This window comes from Falco naumanni, chromosome 3 (genome assembly GCF_017639655.2).
Source record: "Falco naumanni isolate bFalNau1 chromosome 3, bFalNau1.pat, whole genome shotgun sequence".
NCBI classification, from domain to species: domain Eukaryota; kingdom Metazoa; phylum Chordata; class Aves; order Falconiformes; family Falconidae; genus Falco; species Falco naumanni.
Window position 1 is genome coordinate 15004160 of NC_054056.1, and position 11254 is coordinate 15015413.

Genomic DNA, 11254 nt, shown 5'->3' on the forward strand with positions numbered 1-11254 from the left:
TTAGCTTATTTACAGGAGGTTTTATGGGTATGAATACTTCTTTGGATGTCAAAAATTCCCCAACTGCTTCTAAAATGATCTAACTGCATCACTGTGAGAGCTTCAGTGTTTTTGTTGGCTGGGTATATAAATCACAGTCAGTATTAACACGTATTAGAGTCATTACTGCTATAACCACAGGCCCGTTTCACACACCTGTGGTGCATGCTCTTCTGCAAGCTATACAAAGCAGAACAAAAATATACTCCCTGAACCACGAAGCCTAGATATACATTCATATATTAAAAGAAGAGAGAACATAAGGCAGGACAGGTAATCCTTTTAATTTTCCATTAGCTGAACAGAATTACTTTTTTGAAACCTGTCTGGGTAGTGTCATTCTGATAAAGGATGTACAAAGATGAAGTGGCAAATAATGTATCTGCTCAGAGTAAACAATCCAGCATCCCACACACACATTTCAAAATTAACATTTGAGTGAAATTAGAAATGAAAGCATCCTAAGGATAACATTCTTGGTTCTAGCATAAGAATGCTGCTCAGCTACATTTTTATCCTGTTGCTGTGTAGGATTTGCGTTTGTTACACAGCTTTGACCAATATGTGCTTTTCACTAGGTGAAACTAAGAGAGACTTCAGACTTTTGATAGAGCATTGGGTATGGGCCTTTGGATTTAACATCAGAACAGAACCAAGTGGGGTACTTGAACAAAACCTTTCAAGACAAGAAATGTAGCTGTTCTGTGGGAACGCTCACTGATTGCGCTGAAGAGCTCTTGCTTTCTCAGTTTTAGACCCGAAGAGTGCATATAGGCACGCATCTAAAGAAAAGACGGTGTTGCCATAAGTTCCTGCTGCTCCGTTCCTACCTGCAGATTACCTAAAGCTCGTGGCTGCTCTAGGGTATAACTATATACCAGTGCCTCCTATTGCCCTAGTTCAACCATGTATGCTCAAATGAAACAGCGAGGCAGAAAACTAACTCCAGGGCAGTGCTGAAAAAAACTCCTCTAAGGCACAAGAAAACAGCCGGGAGGAGCTGCACGCTGTACAGGACGAGCAATCACCTTGTACTCACATTTTGCTCAAGAATGTCTGAATGCGGGAAACATTTCCAATGAAAGTTTAATTGCTGATATGAAACTGCAAAATATTTAGATTTTGGAACTGCTTTCTCACCGATAAGCCTTCCATCAAAGACATGTAATAGTTACCACTTGCTTTACATACACAGATGCTTCCCATGGATTTGGATGAGACACCAACATTCGAGCAAATGCCATTAATAACTGAATTCTGATTTGCTTGAACCCAAGAAGCAAGATGTAGAAATTTCTCAAATTCTTTATGCATGCAAGCAATGCAGTTCTGCATAGCTCAATATTTTGATACAGAAACTCCTACCCTTGCACCTAGCTCTGGGGATTTTCTTTCATCCTGTCAACTGAGCTAATGGAAAAAACTTTCTGATGAGTATTATGAATACAAAACACTCAAGAGATTTCATCTAACACTGGAACAAATGCTGGTAACATTCAATTGCTGGTAGCAAAAGAAGTAAACAATGAAAAGGCTTTTCTCATTAATTATTACTCAGAATTCTGCAGTGTTTTACTTACAAGTGCTGAAGCAAGCAGTTCACTGCAAGCAGGGGATGCAGAGACAATGTTAAGGAGCACAGCAATGCCTTGCTTTAGTTTTGCTATTTATACTTAGTTTTATTCTCTAGTGTTTTAGCAAAACTCTGAATCTAAGAGGCATTCATGGAAATGACAGACGTGAGGCAGTGCTGCTACCAATCATGTTAATTGCTTCACAGAATTTTTAAATAGGACTTTGCATTTGGTGTGTTAGTGGGAAAACTTAGTTTTGAGAGTAAGCATGCTCTGCAGAAAACATATTTAGGTAAAGCAACTCAAAGTAATACGCTTCATTGTCAGGTTCCTGGCAAGCCATTGCATGAAAGTCACTGAACTAAATCTCACCTAGAGATCAACATTGCCTGATGTAATACAAGAAAATAGTCTCCCTTTCTGCAGCAGCACACTGGGTTGTTGTTTGTTTTGTTTGTTGTGGTTTTTTTTAAAGGTTTCATATTGTCATAAGCAATCTGCTCTTTAGATCTTCTAAGCAGCTGTTGCTTTATAACTCCTGGCAATAATGAATCCTGACTCAGGCTTCTATAAAATAAGGAACTGTCAAGCTTTAGATACAGATGCAGAGAGACATACCTTCCCCTCTAAAATACTGCAACATTTTTTTACCTTTGTCAAAACAATGCAGAGTTCAGTAAAATGCGTAGAATTAATTAAAAACATAGAATCTTACATCACATAATTTAAAAAAGAAATAAAATCCAACATAATCCTCTCTGTGCATGAGCTTGCAACAAAGCAGAGATAGCAGAGTCCCTCACAGAGGTGAGCGCACTCCCTGTATTTTTGTTTTCGTTCAGCTCTGCAAAAAGACTTGTATGTTTGCAGAGGGAAGAGGAGAATTATTCACAGGTTCCTTACCTCTGCTGCTGGCATACAGGATCACCAGGGCGACCACTGCACAAGTCATGAGGAGCAGCAAGACAGCCAGACTGATTGCCACAAAGCTCCAGGATTTCTTCCCAGATTTTGTTGATTTTTCCACAATATCCATTTGACTTTCTGATTTCCCCATTATGGTAACTCTAGATTGAGGAGAGGAGAGTAAGAAAGAATTAACAGCACAGATAAATCCATACAAATGCATAACAAATCAGAGAGGAAAAAGGAGGCAGAATAAAAGCAAAGACTGATAAAGAAAACTTCCAAATTATTACATGTATTTGTCCATTTGATTGTCCACAGATTTTCCACCCTCATGCTCCATCTCCTGTGCCTACCAGGCTGCCTGTGCCCAGGGTGCGCTGCTGGGGGGCTGTTCTGGACTACACTACCCTGGGCTCTCAGTGGTGCAGCGTCATAACTTGAGGAGCCTGCTTTGGGAAGTATGGAAAAGTCTCATGACCAGGTTGGGCAACTCCTTTCTCCCAAACAGGGAAGGAGGGGAGAAACCGCCTGCTTCCACTCCCCACTTTGAAAAGTATCTTGCTGTTTCAAAGAAATTTCCACTTTTTTTCCTCTGTGGATACGAGTAGGTCTGTAGAGCTCTGTTAGCAGCAGCAGAATCCAAAAAGAGATCCTTCCAGGTGCGAGTGCCTTCGGGCTGTGTCCACTCTGTCCTTCGCGCAGATGAAGGGTTTGGCAAGTCGAAGGCGCCTAGACCATGTGTCAGCTCCCAGGTCCGCAGGAGTGTGTGACCTCCAGCTTCTCAGTCTTCTCGGAGCCATGCTCAAACTTGGGAGCTCAGCCGTCTGCAGTTCCCAGCTCCAGGCAAATGCTCCTGAGCAGCAGGGGGAGGAGGGGTTGCATCGCAGCAGCAGGCAGGGCTGGGCACTCTCAGCCTGCTAGCAGCACAAGCTGCAGCTCCTCACAAGTTTCCTCCAGCTTTCCCGAAATCTCCCACCGGGTTATTTGGCCGCTGTGCTCACAGGAGGAGTGTGAAGTCAGGGAGGTGCAAACCTGCTGAATCCCAGCGGCTCTGAGAGTGCTGGCAGCTTTTGGGTGCAGTGGAACAGCTTCTTGTTTGAAAACACCCGATTTATAGATCATTGCAGGCAATGCACAGAATCCTTTTACACTACTGCTTGGAAATCTGTCCAGTAACAACTGGGAAACACAGTAAAAGGGCAGGATAGGCATGTGATTTCCCTTGGGTTTTATTTTATTCTTTTGCAGAACTGACTTTGGAATGAGAGAGAAGCAGGTTGGGTTTTCTTTCTTCCCTGCAGGCTGGTTTATTGAACTAGCGTAACTCACTGCCAAAGTTCACACTCTATAAATTTTAAGGTCGGTACCTCTCTGGACCTGAGTGCTTCAGCAGCACTCCCAAGTTTTTGTGCATGTTCAGGATGAAGTGCTGAAGGCAGAGCAGGGATTTCTTTGTGGCAGTCCTGTTTACCGGGAACGCGCACGCGGAGTGTTCCAAGAATGTGAACGCAGACCTGTTTCCGTGAATGGGGTAGGAAACAATGAATGCCAGTTTCTTCTGCCAGGAGTCTAAGTCTCCTCTTCTAGTCAGTATTCTGCCTCAAAACCCCTGTGAGAATTTGCCTTTTTTTTTTTTTTTTCTGCAGTCATGTTATCTTAGGCTTCTGTCAAGTGTGAAGGCTGCTATTCTCATCCCACCATCTGAAGAGAAGTATAAGAACACAAAGATCTGAAAGAAATGCATACACTTTGCAGATCCTGGCTGTCCATATGTGAAAACTAGCTACAGAAGGGAAGGTTGCTTTTAAGGACAAAGCTGTACATTTAATGATGAGCTAAGCGATCTCTTATTTCTGTTTGTATGAAGCTCTACAGCTAACAAAAGACTAGTTTCCTTTGTATGTATTAATTTCCTTATTGCTGAACAGTTTTATTGTTACCTTACGATGTAGGTGGCTCTGAGGAAGGTCTACCTAGTTCAGGTGCACAATACTGCAACAGACAAGCACCTACACAGGATTTAATGTAGTTATTCCTGTAATGTGGCTATAAGATCCTGAAGGGCATTATTTTCCCATTTCACAGGTGGAGAATCAAGATGCCAAGAATCTAGAATTTATTCCTACTGCTTTCTATGTGTGCCAGTTGTAGCCACTGTGACTAAGGTGGTCTCTGAGGCTAGGAATGCTATGAGTGATTCAGGCTGCTGGCTACTCAGGGTGCAGACCCTAGCCCCCCATGTAATCAAGGGATAAGAGGACTTGCAAAGTCCTAAATAACATCTGTAATAAATATTTTGAAAATGGCCCAAAGTGACTTGAGGTTATACATGAGCACCAAGAACGTACATCTCTCTTACGTCCCCAGAAAATTCATAGATTCCCTCAAAAAGAATTGACCTAATCATAAAGAAAATACTTTTTTTCCTCCTTTTTTTGTTTTGTTTTAATTTTGGGAGGAAGTGGGAACTATATCAAGAATCTCTTCCTGTATCTCTAATGGCTTTGCTTCTGTGCAGAGCTGAGGAAAAGGTGTACTGTTTCCACTAGGAAGTGCAAGGAACTTTTGGGTGTAGCAATGGCATTGGCTTGCTTTTCTAAAGGTTATGTTAGACCAATCTGAACGTGAGCCTGGAAAATCAGTAGTGACAAATATTTTGTATTTCTTTTGCCTTTACAGTTTAACTTTGAAATAAACTGCTTAGTATTTGTAATGAAAATACTTCCATTGTCAGGTCTCAGGCAGGTATTAGTGACAAAGGGTGTAGGTACTACTGAGCCTGTTTTGGGTTAGAGAATGTCAGAAAAGGCAGAAGACGGATTAGTAAGTTTATCATGTTCCTTCAGGTCCTATTTTAAATTATTTTTTTACCTGTTCTTCTACACTGAGTCAGCATCTGGGTGAACAATAGCAGCGCATAACCCAAAGCAGTCACCTAGAAGCCTGCAGCTGCAGAGAAGCAAAGGAAATCCCTGATTATTAATGCCATTTTCTGTTGGGAAAAGTTAGTTTTATCCTCTTAAGATTCAAATTTGGATTGATTGGCAAACACAGCATATAATTTAAGTGTCTTGGGTAGATATACATTTTCTTTTCCAGGCAAGTATAACCAAGTCAATTGAAAGCCACCAGGATGTGCTTGACGGCAAGGCAGAGCCAGTACAGGCTCCGAATACAACCCCAGAACACAGTCCCAACAGTCCGTAGGCTTAGGAGCAACTGTTGCAACATCCTACAAGTGTGTGCTTTCAAGTGATTAAATTATACAGAGTATACAGACAGCAGATAATCACATCCCATGTGCTGGACCTAAAGAAGCTGGAATTGGTCATTGTTCTTAAGATACTGGTGAAATAAACTGAGTATTTTTGCTGACAAAATACACTGGGAAAAATGGATGTAGATGTTCCTGAAGAGAATCCTTTTGTACCTTTTAACTCTGAAGGAAATCTATTTTTTTTTTTCTACTTGATGCATCTATCAGCAAATTCCCTTCTTAAGGAGGGGCAAGCAGAGCTTATATTAAAGGCAGCCAAGGGAGCTGTAATAATGTATGTGAGGGCAGAATTATGCCCTCAGTACCTCAGTATAGGCACGCTGAAGGTGGGAAGACTTAAATCTTTTGCAAAGGACTTTTATGGGTGTGAGAGGATCTGGTGACACGATACATTTCTGGTTTGTGATGAAGCTTGTGAGGGGTGACATGAGCTATAAAATATACATTGTTAGACACAGAGATAGCAACACTAGACAGCATGATTTTGATTTAAGTATGTTGTATCTTGTTTTCACTAGATATTTCTCTTTATGATGGGAAATCGGGTAAGATGTATTTAAATTGCTGTGCTGTCAGAGAGTTTAAAAAAAAAAACCAAAACAAACCGCCCCTCTTCTGTATGAGGGGAAGCACCAGCAACTGTAAAGGACATATTTGCAGAATCATCAATTTTGATTGTCTTGAGCAACTTTGTGTGGTCACTGAAATAGAGTAATCTGTCATTTTGACAGTTCTCCACTAGTGTGGTGAGGTCCCTGTGCTGTTTGTTGCTCTGAAGGGGAAGGACCTATTTTGGTTTCTGACACAGCCAGTATCACCCTGTAGCCTTTATGGCAAAGGAGATCTGATGATGCAAAGTTGAAGTTGTTTTGGGTTTTGGTGTTTTTTTTTTTCTTTTCCTAAATCTCACATTCAACTGAATTATTTATAAAATTTGCTTTCTGCAGTGCATTTCAACCAGAAATTGCTAGAGGACGTTCAGTTCCTTTATACCTAATGCAGAAGCTGAGCCACAGGAAAGTGTTGTGGCTTGTCGAAGTTACTGCCTGCAGAAATTTTCACGTACGGGCCTTTCATCCGCTGGTCTAGTTCATAATCCATTAGACCCTGATTTTATAAATTAGCTTTAAAAGTGTAATCTCTCTTTTCGATAACATGAAGGTGAACACTGATCTGGGGGTTTCTTCTCCTGGAAACAAACACTAGGAGCTGCCAGTTATTGGAAAACATGCTCTTTCCCCAGAGCAATGTAGATGCCCAACATATGAAGCAATGAGGCATCTGCTGCGTGTACTGGGCTACTTTGAAAGGATTTTTTCCTTTTTGCTTGCTTTGTAACTAAAGGAAGTTCTGTTACTGGAGTCTGGACTTGTAAAGAGCTTGCGAAGGCAGGGTTACAGTTGAAAAAAAGCCTCAAATCATACATTTTTACACCTGGATCATGGAGAGGTGGGGCTTGAGTAGCCAATCTGGCTGACTGCCTCCTTTTAGGCTGTTCTTACTGTGAGCGTTAAGACCCCATGCATGACTGAAGAGGTGCCTCCTCAGGCATGAGGCACCCCAAACCGCACAGAAGTACTGCAGTTCCAGCACAGAGGGGGAGCTGGTCTGGAGTTTGCATACGCTTTTCTCCTTGGGAAAATTTCTCAAGTCTGGGAGGAATTTATGGTCAGAGAGCTCCTGCCCTGAACAGCAAATAGTTGAGCTGGTGCTTCGCTTGCCTGGGAGACCGTACTTGAATCAGGGCTGTGAATATTTTTGCTTTCATATTTCCCTTGGAGAATCTGGAATAACCATGGGTATACCTGGGGCACTGCGCTGGGAGAAGATAGTATTCAAGGATACTACTATCTTTCTCAGAAGTTTGGTTGCTATGTCTTAGTTGCCTACAGTGTCAGATTAACCTTCAACTCTCCATTTAGACGGAATTGATTCTAAAGATAAAAACTGTGAAGGGTTGTACTTTTCCTTTCTTTGCATATGTTTGCTTTACCATCGTTGTACCTCAAAACCCCTGTGCCTGCTAGGATTATATGAGAATATATTACCCAATTTAGTTCCCTGCCATCCTGAGGTTTTGCAGTCTTTCCTCGGTGCTATGACCTTCTCCAACAATTTATTCAGGTTGCACTAAGTTTGTTGTGTTTAGTATTGATGTAATTGAATGTGCTGGGTCATCTGAATAGATGTTCTAAAGGTTGCTGCTCTCTGTATACACCAGGAAAATCAGGGGCTGCATGAACAATAGGGTAGTTATTTCCCAGCCAGTGCCCTGGGTTCTCCTGCAGGTATTAAACATCTGCATCAAATGTATAAACAACTCTGTGTTCTAAAGCAATCAAAAGCAAACAGGACATGATGCTGACATAATCTTTGGTATGGTGTGTCTTAAGTATTGTTACCATGGAAACAAGGTATCCATCTCTACCTGTACACTTTTTATGTCCTTATAAACTGATCCATACTAAGATGTGAGAGAAAATCACATACCTATGGATGCCAGGGTTTTGCACTTTGCCATGAATACTCTGCCTGTGCAAAAAGTCACATATAAATCTTGATTTTAGGCAGTCATCCAAAGCCTTTTGAGTGATGTGGGCATGCAACATCTGTCATGATATCACTTCCATACAAGGTGATTAACACCGAGGCTTTTGAAGGGCTCTGATGGGCTGGCCTTGGCAACTACTTGCAAGGCGACGGTCCACGAGAATCAGTGCAACTCCTAGTGGAGTGTGATGTGGTATGATGCCTAACTTTTCTATGAATTTATTCCTCTGGAATGGCCAATACCTTCTGTTCTGGCTACTGCTGGCACATCAAAGTATGAAGAGCTATCTCTGTTCTGATGCAGCAGCACTATTGTCAAACCAACACAGTGCAGATTCAGCTTCCAAGCAAGGACTGGAAAGGACCTTGCCTGCACTTCACTGTGCAGTAATGTCTCTGAAAAATCAGCACAAATCTTGCAGAAAGGGTGTTGCTTTAGTATATGTTGATCATACGCTTTGACTCTGGCTTTAGAAATTAGAACTGATTAGCTGGAAAATTTCCCTGTTTCATGTCCCAATTCTATAATGTCTGCACACATACAAACACCATACATAGACAGGGATTTTTGACTCTCTCATGCAAAAAGAAGGGCACTGCAAAATCTAGCAAGCAAAAACTCTCTAATGTGTATTGGATGGACAGTCTTCTTCCAATAGTAATTCAACAAGAATTGCTCTGTGGAATTTTCCTTGCCTCTGATACAAACAGCAAAAGCAGCTTGTTTTGAAAAGTCATCCATAGGTGACAAACCAAAGATAAGTAGTTTACCAATGAATTGCATACCTTTTTGTCCCACATGTCTGCTTTTTTCCTTTCTGATTTCTTTCTGAGCCCTCTCCTCTTTCAATAGGGCAAAATACAGCAACACGAGATAATTGTGTTCTCTTTAACTTGTAAGAGTTTTAGGACTGGGGGACACCTTAATTCTAGCTGGGGCACAGTAAGTAATGTAAATGAATGTGTTAATAGGCAAAGCCCATGCTTATGCTATCTTGCATTGTAGCTCTGCATTTCGTTTTGATTCTATTGCTTTGGATTCTGCTACTGATGGATAACAAAGATTTCACACTCGGAACAGATGGGTCATCATTTAAGAGTGGATTTTTTTAAACATGTGAAATCTTCATATTTTTTTTCCTTTCAATCAGATTTATTCACCATGTACAATTTAGCAACTGTATCTATCCCTATATCCTGGTATAAGTGCAACACCAGATCTGAAATCACTTGCATGTGAAATATTTCTCATTTCTTCTTTAACGCAGATTACAAATTTGTGTGTGTGTGTGTGTGAGGCATGGGTATGGAGAGCTGCTTGCAAACTCTTTGAAGAAACTGTTTAAAAACTCTTTTGTGGCTTATCTCTTTGTCTTTAGTACAATAAAGAACCATGAGACTGGAAAGATAGCTAACCTTTGTTGTGACCCCGGTTTCAATGTTCAGGTTACAGAGGTACAAAGATGTACTTTCTTCTGTGTATATGAATTAATCCAAATAGGAAAACTTACCTAAACCAAGAGTTATAATGCATGTCTAAAACTGTCCTGTTTACTATCAACATCACTAGTTGTAGTAACCACAACAGTATGCACTATTCCAGTACTGTCGAATGTTAGTAAATATCTTCATTAATCTCAGTCTCTTCAGTCTAAGCAGTTGCTTTCTGAAGAGTTAAAGCAGTATTGAAGAAAATGTGATAGAAATGAGTCTAGTTTACACATTTACCTTAGATACAGAAGAAAATCTGAAGCTATAGGGTGACTTTAAAAAAAAACAACCAACCAAATAGCCTAATAGCCTAGCCCACAGTAAATCAGCACAATGAATGACTTCAGGACAATGGCTGGATGCTACCCTTTGATTCGTTGTAGCCTACTACAGAGGGTAACTCATTGTGCTCAAAAATAATGGGTTTGTCTTTGAGAGCCAGTGTACCCTGTCATCTGCCAACAAGCATTAAAAGAAAAAACTAATCAACTCCCTCCCAGTACTCAAATATCTTCTTATAGCTGGTTGGTTACCAGATGTGTGTAGCATAAATAAGTCCTAGTAGATGCACATCCGAAACAGATTAGAATTGGGAAAATGCTGAAGTTTAGATGATATTTCAAAACTCTTCTCTAACCCTCCCTTTAGAGATAGTGATCTTTTGAACATCATCATCAGAAAAAGATGTCAGATATTAGTGGTATTATGTATAAAAGGTGTGCAATGATTTCTGCAATGAATTTCTAAATGCATCATGCACTTTACACAGAGAAGCAGTAAAAATGTGAAGTTGTCTTACCTCTGTCTTGTGGAGAATGTTTTTCAGCTGCAGAGGTCAGGTGGCTTGTGTAGTTTCTGGGATGTAATTGGAATGTTTGTGTTCCCTGGCAGTCAGAAACAAATGCCTATTTGTATTTTCAGCACTGATCTCTTTAACAGGCTCTCCTCGATAATGGTCTTGCAAAATACTGTGCCTAAATCTCCCTTTCTCTTTCCCTTGTACGTTCACTCTCGCACACAGGTGGCTTAGAACGCCCAATGAATTAAATGCTCTGCTCAGAGACTTCTCAGGGAGAATTAACCCTTTCCACCATATTTGAAATCAGTTGATTTTATATCTAGACTGGAAAACAGATCGTGCAGTAGGCACAAACAATGCTGTCCTTAAGTGGACAAGGTGATTTCCTAGCTTGTTAGCATTTAGAAAAGTCTCTCCTGCTACAGTAATTAATTCTTAGTAAAGTTCTCATTTTACATGATAAGCTTTACTACTTTCCCAAGAGATTTTTCAGGTATCTACGGTAGGAAACCTTCTTCTGGAAGCCAGTGTCTTATTTTCCATGTACTTAATTTCAGTACAGTGATGAATATTGCAATTACATTTTTAATGACACAACATTTTAAAATTATATGT

The 11254-nt window shown here is 40.7% G+C and overlaps 1 protein-coding gene across 3 annotated transcripts in view; it reads right to left on the reverse strand.

The window, feature by feature from the left end:
• Positions 1-10776, reverse strand: part of MMEL1 (membrane metalloendopeptidase like 1) — a 39962-nt gene extending 29186 nt beyond the window's left edge. Inside the window, exons 1-2 of one of the 3 annotated variants that reach the window (XM_040586722.1) lie at positions 10640-10776; positions 2517-2680 (exon numbers count right to left, since the gene is read on the reverse strand). In XM_040586722.1, coding sequence (XP_040442656.1) covers positions 2517-2670 — 154 coding nt within the window. In that variant the 5' untranslated portion in view covers positions 2671-2680; positions 10640-10776. Of the gene's footprint in view, positions 1-2516; positions 2681-2812; positions 3434-10639 lie in introns of those variants that run through there. The other 2 variants (XM_040586723.1, XM_040586721.1) reach the window with 2 other exon arrangements.
• Positions 10777-11254: the final 478 nt, after the last annotated feature.